Source organism: Anas acuta, chromosome 5 (assembly GCF_963932015.1).
Source record: "Anas acuta chromosome 5, bAnaAcu1.1, whole genome shotgun sequence".
Taxonomy (NCBI): Eukaryota; Metazoa; Chordata; class Aves; order Anseriformes; family Anatidae; genus Anas; species Anas acuta.
In genome coordinates this window covers 33,636,155-33,651,256 of record NC_088983.1, presented here as the reverse complement: position 1 = coordinate 33,651,256, position 15,102 = coordinate 33,636,155, and the positions used below count along the sequence as shown (strand labels likewise).

Sequence of the window (15,102 nt, the reverse complement as noted above, 5' to 3'; positions counted from 1 at the left end):
TCACTGGGAGCCAGGAGCGTGTGCATTTTCACATGGAAATGTGGGTCAGCGGCTCTCACAAAATCAGAGCCATGGGAGAGGGAGGGAAGATGAACTGTGGCATTTCTGCCCCCAAAGACCCTTAGAGGGACGGCAGCTTTCTGTCAGCAGAGAACGACCACCAAGTTAACCTGCTCCCAGATCCAGATGCAGCGACTTTGTCCTCAGAAGAACAGGAAAAGTCTGCAAGGCTTAGCGGAGGGCGGGAGACTGCTGAGTGGACAGAAACCAAGCTGCTCTGATTCAGCCTCTTTTCCATATGTCCTTGTCCCCTCACACCCCTGCCAAAAGTGCGAGGAGGAACTCAAAACCCGGGGTGATTAGCACTGCTGAAGCTGATGAGCATGCAAACCAGAGGGAATAGGCTGTTCCAATTGGAGCTAAATCAGCATTGTAAAAGAGAGGAAGAAAGCCATTTTCAGCTGTGAACAAGAACAGAAGCAGCAACAAAAAACAGAGACAGGGGCCAGCTATATTCAAGCATTCTTTCTGCCAGGGAGTTAAATCAGAAGGATGGTTTCTTTTACTTAACATCAGAGCACGAAATCTCTGGTTTCCTCTCCACCTCCCCAAATGAAAGAGGACTGACTATAAGTAAGGAAATTAGCCAGGCTGCTTCCAGCATACCTTGCGTTTGTAAATCCTTCCTCCTCTACATACTTGGCAACACCCCACAGAAATTCCTTTCCGGCTCGTATTACTGCTGCAGTCAGGTGGGGAAAGCAAAGGGGCCCACCCTTTATATTGACAGATAAACCCATGGGGAACGTGCCTAGCTGTGTTTGCACACTTTCTTGAGAAACCACCACTTCTCTCGCCCACTCAGTTACTGTTTGATCTGATTTTACAGTTACGTGCATAACTAACTTTGCCCAAAGTTAGCCTCGTACCATTGTTTCCATGAAGCTAACAGGTGTGGTCCCATTTTAAATAGGTCTTGAGCACTGAGCACCAGCTGGAGCTCACTGATAACAGTACCCTTGATTTCCTTGGCAGAAGTGGTCTTTGACAACAGGCTAATCAAGAATAAGAGGTAGTGCTTAATAGTACTCTAAACCATGCCTAGCTTTGTCTAAAAAAGCCCAGCCTGTCACCTGCCTCCCCCATCTGCCTCTTTTCCTGTACCATCCCATGCCCTGCAAGCTCCTCGGGGAGGTGGCTCCGAGGAGTCCCACTCTTCCGCAGGGCAGGGACAAAACTCAGAGGGGACGGTGCAGAGAGGCCGTACCTGAAGAGTGCAAGAGTGGAGAGGAGCGCGGCCATCAAACCCCGGCACCCAGACCACGCTGGCGTTGCTGCTGGTGACTTGGCTCACAGTCACATTGAGAGGCGGGAGAGGCATGGCTGTGAAGGAAACAAAGGCACTTTTCAGCATACACAGAACTGAGCAGGTATTCACATGGAAATGCGCACAGGCTTGAGGCTAGAAATTATGCAATGAAATTGCTGGCAGAAACGGTACAATATCACATCTTTAGAGCATCGCTGAGTGTTGTGAATGAATCTATTATCTTAGCATTGAACAGGCTATTCTCATCCATTCTTTAATAGTCCAGCACCCTTGCTCGATGCACAGAAGCAGCGGTTGACCTCTTTGATGGCAGCACCAGTGGGTGATACTCACACCTGCACTATGCAGCCCTCTCCCCTGCCCCCTCCATTGCAAAACATGACCCAGCCCTGATTACACAACTGCCTGTGGACTTGCATTGTGACCCAAATCAGGCCTTGAAAATCCCTCCTCCAGCTCTCAGTCCGGCCCCAAACCAGCTCTGCCAGCAGCAGCAGAAGGGTGTGTTGCTGCATGACCCCAATACCCCACAGTTGGGGTTGCAGCAGCCTGCTCGGTGCCGTGACAGTGCCGCCTCCAGGTGCCTGCCACTGAGCCTCCTGCTGCACCCAGGGACAGGGCCTGGATGGAGAACCATGCTCCTCCAGCCTCGGAGTTAATACACTCAGCAGCACTCTGTTTGACAGAGAGGCACTTCGAGGCAAAGGGAGCGCGCATCATGTGGCTGGCACCACACTACCAATTAATGGCTGAGCCAGGAACGAAATCAGGGTTCTCAGACAGGCATTTAATCAGATGTTTGTGCTCCCTACCATCACACAGCAGCACCAGAGCACGGCTCTTCTGCTCGCTCTGGCCAGACACCTCCATCAGTGCAGGGGCCTCTAGGATTTACTTGCATCAACAAAAGCTCATCAGCTCCCTTTTATAATGCTCAATACTTCCATTTGCTTTCTCTTTTTCTCCCAGTGTAATTTCACACAGTTACTTCATATTCTTCCTGATATATTCCTCATCATCTCTTTTTCACTCCTGAGTCTGTTTTAATTTAAGTGTCTCACTCCTGAAAAACTACCAGTTTCATAGACACCAACCTCTCCTCCGACCTTTTGAGCCTCTCTTAAAATCACAGCTGCTGTACTGAGAAATTCTTTTCTATTGCTCCTCAACAAATGGTACCTTCAGGAGTCCTCTTTCAAAAACCCAAGGGGACTCAGGACAAGGTTCTACATAAAGACCAAATTTTCCACCTCTCCTGGGTTATATTCAGTGAAAAGAAGAAGTGGAAAAGTAATTGCAAACCAGGACTCCTCCAGCTGCAGCTCCTACTCTGCCAGAGAGCTCTTCCATCTCTCACCATGCTGAGAACAGCCTCAGCATCTCCTCCACATGGGGCCACCTCACAGGAGAAATGCTTAGACCCAATCCCACTCCCAGGCCTCCAAAGAGCCTCGAGGAGAGGATGGGGCAGGGAATAGAAGATGCCACAGATCAACCCTATAAAGCCTTTGCAGACCAGTAACTAGTTACTAGGATCCAAGGGCAGGGGGCTGCCACCCAGGCAAGAACAGTGCACACGCAGGTGTGCATGTACACGTGGGGTGGCAGAGCATGGGGCTGGGACATAAGATGGGCAATGAATTCTTTGCGAGTTACGTTAGATTCTTCCATGTCTTGGTTTCTCTCCCTTTTGATCTTGGACATTCAGGTTCATAAGCTCTTTGAGGAGAAAAGAAGGCTGTTTTTCGCTTGCTTGGATATCATCCAAACATTGCCCTGAAGTCTTTATTTAGCTAACGTTCCCATAACTTTTGGGTTCAGCGATGTTATTTTCAACACTGGATTGCATACCCAAAGGAGGCATGGGCTGTAACACCAGTGAGAATAATCAGCTGCTATGACATCCAAGCAGCGATGGAGACAGCCATGGAAGAGACTAGCACCTTCCCCTATTTCTGCAATAGGCAGGAGGGATGGATGCACTTCCCCATCACATGCTGGAAAAAAAAACAGTGGCTGTGGTTTCTGCTGTGCTGTGAAACACAGGATGTGACCCACAAAGTCTCAGCTGCACACACGAAGGAGAGGAGAGCAAAGCCAGTCTGAAAACAGCAGCTTAAGTGTTAAGATAACGTGAGTTAACTTCCTCTGTGTTTGCAGAGTGCCTGGAACAATGGGGCTTTGTACACCGCTGGGGACTGTGGGCTACAATAACAGTAATTTTCTGCTTGGAGTACACCCAGCACATTGTGGGCACTACAGAGAATAGATAATGAACAACAACAGCAGCAAAGAAGAAGAAATGCTAACAGTTTGTAAATGTCCTAGCAAAAACATTTGCCTCTGAAAACACAGAAGAAACAAATTGTTTAATAAATTGTAGAAAGACTTTAGTCTCCTCATTAGCAGATGGATCTGTGCAAGAGAGGAAGGCCCTGACCACGCACGTACAGACAACTGCTCCCAGGAGTCATTTCATTCAATTCCACGTCTATAGGATCAAGGACTAAATGAACATTATCACCGTCTGCTCCTGTTCCTGCTGATGCTCTTACTGGGAAGCTTTGCCCGAGCTTTGACAGAGGTTGTACTGGATCTTAAAGGCTTTTTTTTTTTTCTATTTAAAAGAACCTCATCGCTTCCCTAAGCTCATAACTAATTTTTAAAACATATCTTTGAGGTATTACAGTTCGAACCAATAGGACTACTGCTCTGGACTCGACATTTAAAAGCTGTTTTTATATCTACAGAAGATGTCACATACTGGTGAAACGTCTGCCAAATCACTTAAAGTCACTTTCCTCAGCTCAAAAACGTGTGCGCACACAGAGGCGTATGCTGGTGGTATGTCCTTCACAGACAGGTTGTGTGGATTCATTACCTGACAGATTGCCCCTGAAGCATTTGGAGGACTTTTGGCAAAATGTAATTGCTGGGAAATACGAGAACTGTGAGGCCTTTATCCTGTCATCTTATTAATGATTAAAAATGTGTTAACATCAAAAAAGAAGAAAAAAAAGCTTGTTCATGCCAAACATTATCTCAAATTATGGCTTTATGCAATTTTTAAAGCTTAATAGCTTTGCAAACTAACCTCTATCCCAGGATAAAAATATCCATACAAGATATATTCCACAATAACTAATTCCCCTGCGTAGACAAGCCTTTAAGGCAACAACTCCAAATGTTTTTAAATTAAGTTGTAAATCTTACTAGTCCAGCACACTGCATTCTTGGCATAGCAGTAACCACAACATTTGTCCTGAAGAAAAACACACCATAGGAATGGTAGATCTACAGCTGGGTTTTAAGCTATACCTTATACTAGCTAACACAATTCTGAATTTGATATAGACATAAATGTTTGCTCTTATTCAGGCTGAGCAATAAGCTACTGCTTGGAACAAATTATTTTTGTGACAAGTCTCTTTCCTGGAACTGATAATTATATCATTTAATGCGCATTAAAGCACGACTAAAAATTCAAATGCAGAAGCATCCCAACATGTAGAGGAGGGGAAGAGCTGACTGCTCCGAGTACCCCCCTGTTTCAGTCACCTGGATGCACAGAAGAAATGTGGCAGCAGCTTAGGGACTCCAAACGGCAGCTGCCCATGCAAGTGCTAGGGATTATTTGTTTTGAACAAGTTTCGAAAGGGGAAAGAACGAAAAAAAACAAAATCCATAAAGGACAGTGTAGATGAATAGGTTTTACTAGCCACTGGTGATTGCCTTCCTTTCCTTTTTTCAGCATCTAATGTGACGCCAACAGAAGCGAGCAGAAATAATGGGCTCTTTAGCTCTAACAAGACCCATCCATCTCCAAGCAGGAAAGATTTCCCCAGCTTTAGTTTAGATGATATCCAGCTACATCTCTCACGAACAATTTGAGTGCTCCAACTCTCTACATTTCAAGGAGAAACTGCTATTTGACATCATGTTTCCATTCCTGTATCAGATGCGTTTTATTTCCAGCAGCCTGGGATACGGCCCCGCACAGCAAGCAGGAGTTGCCAGAAGAGTACAAAGCATTATTTCAGCTGCTGGCAGCTCCAGCCAGCGCTGCTTGCTGGCAGCTTCGAGACGGCCCCTTGCATTAGGGAGCCCTTCCTTCCCTCCCCACAGAGCAAACCCATCTCCCGTGCCCATTCTCTCACCTTTAATTTGAACAGTGGCTGTCCGAGATGAAGACAATCCCTTTACGTTGTGAGCTTCGCAGGAGAACACTGTGCTTTGATTAATACCTGGAGGTTGGCCAAGAAAAGGAAAGGAAACACAAACAGCTATATAATCCAGCTCCAACCGTCGGCAGAATTTCAATTGCGTGACATCCAGCTCATGCTGCACAGGCAGTTGGAGGGCTGAGCTGGGTGCCAATCAAAGGCACGTGGATTTCAATGTAATTAATGTGCCAACCACATTTTTAATGGAGAGTGTGTGGCAATATAGAAGAGCTTCCCTTGGAGCTTGAGAAAGCACTGAAAAAGAAGGATGAACCTGGCAGAACAGCAGATCACAGCACTCAGTTTGGAGATGTCCTTTTCTCACATGCTGGCAAGCTTCCTTGGAGCAAGGATGGTGCAGAACCACAGGTTTGTACAACCCATCAGCACCCTGCAGCTCAGCTTGCCACCTGAGCACCTCTGCAACCTGAAGCACTGCCACCTGCTAACTGGGCTGGGAGCCCAAGCAGACTTCCAACCAAATGCTGCAGACTTGGAGCTAATGCCCACCTGTCCCTCACCTTTCACCCAACTTTTGGAGACAAGCAAAGGAGATGAAAGCAAAATGCTACTACACCTACATTGAGGCACTCTCCAGGGGTGACTCAATACAAGGGACAGCTACGCACCCTCACTTTTGTGAGCATCTGTCCATCTGAAGGGCCTGAATATGGCTTCATACTGATGCCCTGCTGCTCCAAGGTGTGCATTGGCATTGTTAATAAATCATGACTTCGACACATTTGCAAAGCTGCCTGGAGAGGTGTAGCCAGCATCTGATTTCACTCTGCTGCCTTATAGGGCTCTATCTGATAAAAGTTAAGGGTTGGCCCACTATGGGCATGCAGTCTAGGAGGCAAAAGGTCTCCCAGAACTGCACAAAGCAGCTTGCACAGTGTCCATCTTTGCCTTTCAATTCATCTTCCAAGAGCCTGCAATTGACTGCACTGCAAAGAAGGTGTACTGAAGGAGAGGAGGGACTGCCATAAAAAGGAAGAGTAAAATGTTTTGGCTCCATCCACTCACCCCAGTGAACCAGAGGAAAACTCTGACAGCAGGCAGCAGAGCAGAGGAGCGCCTGATACATGAGGCGCTCCCAAAAGATAGAAGCAAACACAGTCCTGTCCTGAGGAAAATGTGAAGTACACCACAAACCAAGACCCCTTTGCTGTCCGGCACTATTGTCAGCACTGCTTTCCAAGCACAATAGCCCTTTTACCAAACTGACTGCTTGCTGAACAAAGGTTTGCTTTCTGGCTACTACTTTACCATTTTCTTCAGGATTTGATACTTTCTTTAGCTAGCAATGCCTGACCAACCATATTCTTTAACACGCCTTGGCAATCTGACCATGCAGCTCATGTTCTCTATTGTGAGACCCACCCAAGGAATATCCCAAAGAGCACTACGGAGTTAAATTTCTAAGTTATCCAGAAATGAGTTTCCATGCTAGAAAACTATTAATTTTGTGTTCTTCCCCCTGATTAAATAAAATGAAATGCCAGCACCTGAGTGCATTAAAGCTGAGCACTCTCCTGCAAGACAGGGTTGAGCATCTCAGCTCCCTCAGCACCTGCTGAAGCCGTGTACAAGAGAGGCACAGGTCCTCTTGTCACTAACAAACAGCTGCACACAACCCAGCTTAATTCTCAGAACAATATTATCCCTAACCAACAAGGGCTCCTGTCTATCTGGAGTGGAAGAGAAAAGGACAAACAAAGGTGCTGGTGAGAAAAATATATAATACCAGTCTATTTGTAGAGTCGCTAGGAGCAGCTGCCCTTCTTCAGGCCCCCACATCACTGCTCTACAATGACAAAAGTTCTGTGAGGCACTGTGGGATGAGTTCAGGGGAGGAAAGGAGACTTTTTCTTGTTATCGTCTTTCCCCTCTCCATTATGCATCTTTTCAGTTTTCATTTCAACTGGCAGATTCTATCATAAGGGAGCAGTTTTCATTTCCAACTTTGAACAGCACCCAGTGGCTACGTAAGAGAGGGAGCAGATGATAAAACCATCGCAAATCACAAACCGAGTTTTGATTTACATACAAATTAGGTTTAAAGGGAAAGCTTAATAGAATTGGATAGCTTGAAGAATGGCCAGAGATTTACCGAAAGAAACTCCCCCTGGGTGTAACTGTATTAACACTGAGGAAGAGGCCCCAGAGATGAATTTGAGTCGTAAAACCTAGCTAGTTCAAGTTTGACTCACAGCTGCTGAGAATAATAGCAGCAAAGAGAAGAAATATCACAAAGCTGTTGGAGAAGTAACTAGAATTGTTACCTTTACAAGGTAACGACAGGAATAGCTACAGTCAGTTCCCAGTAGGTGTATGTCATCCTTCCCTGAAAGCAGGCTGAGGAGAAGCCCAAATCCCTACTGCCTCCTGAGGTCTCCAGCTGATGGCTGGGGGAAAGGCAGTCTTACCATCACATGCTAGCACCCACTCTGGGACAAACCTCAGTCTCTGAGGATATCAACCAGCCCACTTTAGCACCAATAAAAACAGTCTAAAAGCAGCAAACAATTACAAGAGGTGGTCAGGTTATAGTGATAAGAGCATCCAGCAAGCCTACAAGACCAGAGCAGGGGAAGAGAGCAGAAAGCAATGTGGGATGTGGCTGTGCATGGGAGGAGGAGGTGGCATCTGTTACATGCAAATGCTTTTAGGTTTCTAAGCCAAAAGTCACCAAGAGAGTCATTTGCTGAAGCCATACACACTCCCCATGAGGTGGAATAACAAAAGAGGGACCCAATGCATCACCTGTCCAGTAGCATCTTTGCCACAGTGCCAGCCCCACCCAAGCTCTGCGAAGCCTGCGTGCCTCAAGCCAGCGAAAAAACACACTGGGCTACAAGCACCCCTTGAGATGATCTGCCTTCACGTGTGATCATGGTCTCTCAGCTTTCAAGGTGCAGTCAAAGATTGTTCCCACACTATGTGGCTACCCAGTGTCACTAGGCACGTACAGAAAAAAGCTCTCCCTCTCCACACTTGTGATGCTCAAAGTGATCCCCTGCATTGGCAGTAGCCTTACCTGACACATTTAGGATGGAGGGGGAGATGTCTGGAAGCCCCACTCTAGAGTCTCCCATCCACCAGACAATTGTCACTGGTTCAGGGGGACCAACAGCAGCACAGGCCATATGAAATGGGGCATTAGGGGACACGGATACATCCTCAGGTTCCACAGTAAAGTAGGGTACACCTAGAAAAGCAACAGACAAGTGATAATAACTTGAGAGACTCCTCCTGTCTCTGTTTGTTACCACTAATACCAGTGCCCAACACTGGACACCCATCTGTCCTGCCCCTATACCTAATCTGACTCTGTCCAAGCCCTTCACAAAATAAACTAGATTACCTCGGGATGTGAATGGCCACACGCTCTCACTACAAGTCAGTGAGAAAAGAGTGCTTTCTTCCTAAAATGCCTTTGAAAAGACTATTTCACTGAGTGTCCTTCAAAAATCCCCTATAAAGTAGCCTAAAACAGTAGAATCTGCTCAACGTTTCAGCTGAAAAACTGGGGTTTAAAGAGGAAGCAGTCAATATCTGTAGCCGTGTCTGCCACCACTTTTAAAGGACACCTAACTCGGCTGCAGGTACTTCTTGCCACGCATTAAAAACTGAACTTTGTAAACACGCTGAACTAGCTGCTGTGACAAACCAATGAATGAGGAAAGAATTCCCCTGGTGAGAGGCAGGGATCACTTACACTCTCTCTGCACAATCTAATTGACTGGAGCAGCCGCCCAGCATGCTCGGCACCGAGAGAACCAGGCTGCCCTGAAATTAGGGGTAATTTGTTACAGAGCTAACACGGACACAGCTCTCTCAATAAGTATTTGTCTGCTGCAGTGGCAAAATTCCTGTTTGGTGCAACAGGCCTTGGATCAGACCCACAGGGAGCTGCAGTGCTGCTACCTCAGGTCTTCTCTCAACCGGTAAGAGTTAATGGAGCTCAGCACATCAAAACGTGTGGTTCCTCTTACAGGCAATGCCAAGCCTCTGGTGGTTTCAGCGCTCCCACCTAGTTGCACAAAGTTTCAGCAGCCATCAGTATCAGTGCTGACCGTGCTGACCATGCAGACTGGTTGACACCCACTTCTGGTAACTGCTGGAGGAACCAAGGCCTGGAGAAGTGTTGGGCTCCTTTCAAACTCAAGCACAGCTGCCAATGACTGTCTACACCAAAACAAAAATAAGATAACCTCAGCTGGAGAAAATGTTTGGGAAACTGCTGATCTACCACCTCACAGAAAGAGGAACCAGCGATACTGGGCATTCACATGCTTCAGTCACACTGCCCTTGGCCACAGAGATGACAGGCCCGAGTGGCTCCAGCTGGCATTGCACGTGCTGAGCACCCCCAAAAGCAGGCAACTAACGCTGGTGCCAAAACATGGATTTAGGAGCCTAATGCTTGACATTCCCCCTGCACTCTGACTGGAAACGGCATCCTCAGTCTTTTACTGAGGGGCTTGTCACTTGTTTGCATTTTTTAGGTGGCAGTTTCTCTGTGCCCTCCTCTCTTCCTTGCCTCTTGTCCCTTTAGAGTGGCAGGTAAATGAAAAAAAGCTAACATAGGTCTAGAAACAGGTCACCCAGGAATGACAGTGCCTATCTGTACAAAGGCTACCGCTCAGGACAGGTATATCCACCATGATTCACCACTGGTTTCTGCTTACATGCTTTGCTTTATTTTTTTATTGCAGTCCTACTTAAACAGTAAAAGTGAACAAACTTTCCAAATACCAGCTGTGACACCTCCACCTGCTTTGACCTCCTTTTCTAAGGAAGGCCCAAGGGGAAAATACCAGCGTCTCTTCTACCCGTGAGTTGGATCCCTGCCTGTTGTCCCTTTGCCATGGTACCCGAGGTAACCTTTCAGGAGGATCCTGCCCAGCTTGGCAGGTTTTCTCACTTTGGGAGCAACTAACCAGATCAGACAAGACCACAATTAAAAACTCTTGTAGTTCAGGGTGTGCAGCTGATTCATCCAGCTCAGGAACTTGCGCTGCCCCTGTCAGGATGTTACCTGGACACCCTGCAGTCTGTGGCACATTTATCCTGCTAGTTCTTGGTGCAAGAGGCAAGTGCCAGCACCCATACCTCACAGATGCACCATGGAAGCAGTGAGCTGCCAACAGCCAGGAAAGCAGTGGCAAAATAGGGAAATGAGCCTGTGTATTCCCTGTTCCAAGCCCTGTTCCATATCCTTCCCACAGGGACAGCCTTTTTCTACAGCTCAGTTTTCAGATGGCGTTAAGGAGACACGTCCATGTGGGTTGGGCTGGTGTGCTGACTCTGTAGCCGCAACAAGGGCCAGCCCCACAGCCAGGGGTGTAATTTCAGAGGTAAAGTTCTGTAAGAGAGATAATCCTTATTTTCAGATGGTCACACTCCGCAGCGTGCCTCTTGGTTTACATCTCCAGGCACTGAACACACTATCACGTTCTTGGTAAGGCCAGAATCTAGTTTCTAAAACAGAAAGAGTTTCAAAGTCTGTTTTTTTTGGGGGGGGTAAATTCTGAAGAGTTCTTCATAATATCAAACATTTTAGTGGTATCACAGGCACAGTTCAAATACCATTGATACAACTTCTGCTTGTTAAGACTACCTAACTGGATCTCCAGCCACAGACACTCGATAGCAAAGAAATCCATTCTAGTTCTCTGAGTTCGATACCAATAGTCTATGCTTGCATTGTACGGCATACTTGAAGGGTGTCAACACCTACCAAGGGCTGCAGGAATCGAAGGTAAACATCCCCTCTCAGCCAAAGAGAACAATTGCTACAAAAGCAGCAAGTAACTTCTAGACAAAGCTGGTGTGCCCAGGGAAGAAATACATACAGAGATAACAGTGCCGGTGGGACTGATAGGCTTTTGCAGTCCCTAGTTTTCTTACACTAACTGCTGATAGCTTTTTTTAAATCCACCCCTTATCACTACTTGTTAATTTTTATTTTTTCCCCACTGAGTCCCATCTCATGTGACTACACACTCAGTTCAGGTTTAACTAGCTTCTGTCATACTTGCTTTTGTCTTAAAAATGACCAGTTGCATTTTTAACTTATGCTTCTGTTGTAAGCTTTGGCCTTCATTCTCAAAACTCCCCCTTATCTAGCTGCAGCTGTTTTTTGTGACTTTGTTATTTTTTGCCTGCACTACCCAGAAGGGCTCCTTTGTTTTCCAGATTGCTTAGCACACTGAGTTACCCAATCACTTCCAATGCACCCAACACGCAAATGCAGCCACCTCTGGAGTGGGCCATGGTATTGGAATAGAAACAGAAACCTGCACAAAAGAAAATTTTAAGCTGTAAACAGTGGTCTCCAGATGAAACTGCACCTGAAATTTTAGGTGGATGAAACCCTGGAACTCATGGAAGACAGAAGGTAAGCATTCCTCCTTCCACGAGGACTGCTACAAATATTTCCATGGCTCTGGATGAGTGAGACCTGTGCTATATGTCACCCAAATCATACCACCTCCTGAGACACACAACCCGTGTCCCCTCTTAAAGAGTACTAATTCAGCTCAGGCACAAAATATTACCAATTGCATCCAGAAAATCCAGCTCTTGCTGCAAATACACTGTCCCTCTCAACTGCCTCACTAAATATTATACCATGTCAGTACTACCAGCTTCTGAGGATCTAAAATGATCATGGGTCAAGGGAAATGAAACTAGAGACAATGAGAAGCCATCAATCCACTCTGCCTTGGGTAACTTTTGGACAACCACCTACAATTTCCTCTTTATCAGACAAGACTAAGCAAAACAGTGCAACATGAACAGTCATGGCTGTGAGGCACCGATGTATAACACTGCTCCTGAAACTCTCAAAATCATGCTAAAGCCGTACTTTGCCCAATACATAGAAACAGCTGTAGCCCTGCCTTGAGAAGAGGGTTGGACCAGATGATCCCTTTCAACCTAAACCATCCCGTAATTTTATGAATACCAAAGCAACAGTGGATTGAGGGGCTGGAAGGAAATGTGTGTGCATGAAGGGGTTGCCCAGAGAAGCTGTGGATGCCCCATCCCTGTTGGTGTTCAAGGCCAGGTTGGATGGGGCCTTGGCCAACCTGGTCTAGTGGGTGGCATCCCTGCCTATGGCAAGGGGACTGGAAGTAGATGATCTTTGAGGTCCCCTCTAACCCAAGCCATTCTATGAAATAAGCTTTCACTTGCTTCCCAGTGTGCCAAAATAAAACCAGAAGGCTAACAGACGGACAGCTCCTTTCCTGGAAGCCACTCTCCTATCATTTCTTATCTGCCCTATAGTGATCTCACTGCAGTTATCAGGAATGGTTCAGAGCTAAGAGGCCTATCACTTCCACCTACGGTATATTCGTGGGTCAACCCTGGAAGGAAACCAGCACTACTACTACTCCTTACCTTCCACTATGAGCCACACTTGCTGTGATTCTTCCTTCTTCCCCCCGTTCTCAACCTGGCACCAGTACTTCCCAGAATCTGTCCGCTCGACGGATTTCAAGCTGAAAAAAGTCAAAAGCCATATCGATATTTTATGTGGATTAAGCATGTTTTTGCCCCAAAGGACCCTCCAGTGTTTGACAAACCAGATGCATGGATAAAACCCACTGAAATGCTGCCAGCCCTAGAGAGGAAGACAAAGCCAGCCAGCACAAAGCACGCAGCAAAACAGTGGAGAAAGGAGCCTCCTCTCTAGGGTGGATGGAAAGAATCCTCAGCAGAGCAAACAGCGTTCCTCCAAAACGTGCTCGCAGGAAACCCATAATTTGTGTCCTTTGAGAGTAGGAAGGGGTTGCTCATCTCCTTGACTCTGAGTTGTGACTCTAGCTGGTCTTCAAGAGTGGCAGCTTAGCCTACGGCGCCTGAGCTAGTGGGAAACTCCAAATCACATGCTTCCAACGAGCCCGAATGTTTTGCTCTGGTTAGGTGATAGGACAGCCTCATATGGGAATAAATGGGTCAGAAGACTTCCCCTCTCATTTCAACTATGCTTAGTGTATTCTTATCCTAAGAGCATTTTGCACCGCAAAACTACTCGGGCCTTTCTCTTGGTGATTTCAAAGGGGTTATGCTGGCCTCCAGCACAGGGCCTCACACCACAAACCATTCTCCATTCTCCCTTGCTCAGCAACAACTCTCCTTCTGAGAAGGTGCACCCAAGCAAGGGAAAGCAGTCACAGGGACTGAGTGGTTCAGCAGATAAATTCTCTTCCTTATTCCACCACTGTAAGGTCTCAGCTACCAAAGGCACCAGTGTGACTCTGAGTGCCCACCAATGTACAAGTGCTAATTGCCCCCCCGGGATGCACAGCCATGCGTCGGCTGTCATACAGAGATCCTCAGCAGGTTTGATGCTGGCTTTTCTAACGCTAGCAGTCCATCTTGGGGAAGGGGAGGAATTTCTCAGATGGAAGACTGAACAGGGAGACCATTTGCTGAAATGCACAAAATGGTCCCGCTAAAGCCTGATTTTCAGAGCTGTACCTTCAACAGGAATCAGCTGTCCTGCCCATCCAGCCGCATGTTCAGAAACACAGAGATCGCAGCAGAGAGTCACACAGCGGGTGGTAGAAATGATCACTTTAGTAGGAGAAAGGAAAAAGAGAAATACGGACACATCTGGATTTAACACCCTAACTTAGCCCTGGGGCTGCAGGAAGTTTTCAGTTGAGAAAAATAAGACGTGAGAAGAGATCAGATTGACAGTGGCAAAGCAGAACAGGGAGGAGTAAATGGTATAGATTTAAGACAAACTGTTTCCACAACATAACGTTATGCAACAGTTTTGCTAGGCACCGATTTTTTTCCTACCAGAACATTTATTACAGACAAGCTCTATGACAGAGACTTCTAGTTGCTAGAATAGGAGACTCCATGCAACGGCAAGCCAAGAGACCTAAGAGGAGATGAAGCCTGAGCTCACAGAAGAGTGATTCTCAGCCAGCCAATGGTTTTGAGCCCTCACAGCGATGGCATGCTTGCTTGTACAAGCTCTCTTTATATGTAGATAAAGAGCCAGAGGAGAACTTTGGGTCTTGTTTAACGTGGTACTTCCAGAACTCACCGACATCCACCTTCTGCTGCAGAAAGGGCAGAGAGCTGCTCTGCAGAAGGGAGTTTTTAAGCCCCTGAGCAGAGTAGGCTTGATATAACTTGGCATAAACATATAGGGAAAGTTTCTGCAAAATAATTCGGGGATGGGTTAAGGTGCCAAATGCTCCTTCACAAAGAAGGGAAGGGGACAGAGTCCTGCGAGTCTCATTTCAATTAGCAAGCCTCATCCCTCAGGCAGACTGACAGCTCAAGAGAGAAAAAGAGCAGAAAGAGTACAAGAGAGAAAACCTACACATCAGACCTTAGTCTTCCTGCTGCGCAGCAGAGCAAGATGAACAAACAAGGCAAGAGCATATCCTTTCACCTTGCAGTCGCGTCTCAAGCATCACAAGTGTTAGCAAAGCACCTGTCACCAGGGTAGTCAGAAAACCAATACGGCTCTAGTGCACCATCTCAGCCCTCAGTGGCTTCAGTTCTGCTCTC

General features: G+C 46.7%; 1 protein-coding gene across 5 annotated transcripts in view; it reads right to left on the bottom strand.

Annotated features, from left to right (window-relative positions):
• The window catches only part of TYRO3 (TYRO3 protein tyrosine kinase), a 39,795-nt gene that overhangs the window by 21,207 nt on the left and 3,486 nt on the right, over positions 1–15,102 (bottom strand). For 3 of the 5 annotated variants that reach the window (XM_068683890.1, XM_068683893.1, XM_068683892.1), the window contains exons 3-6: positions 12,967–13,067; positions 8,594–8,764; positions 5,488–5,574; positions 1,268–1,383 (exon numbers count right to left, since the gene is read on the bottom strand). In XM_068683890.1, coding sequence (XP_068539991.1) covers positions 1,268–1,383; positions 5,488–5,574; positions 8,594–8,764; positions 12,967–13,067 — 475 coding nt within the window. The remainder of the gene's footprint in view (positions 1–1,267; positions 1,384–5,487; positions 5,575–8,593; positions 8,765–12,966; positions 13,068–15,102) is intronic. The other 2 variants (XM_068683891.1, XM_068683894.1) reach the window with 2 other exon arrangements.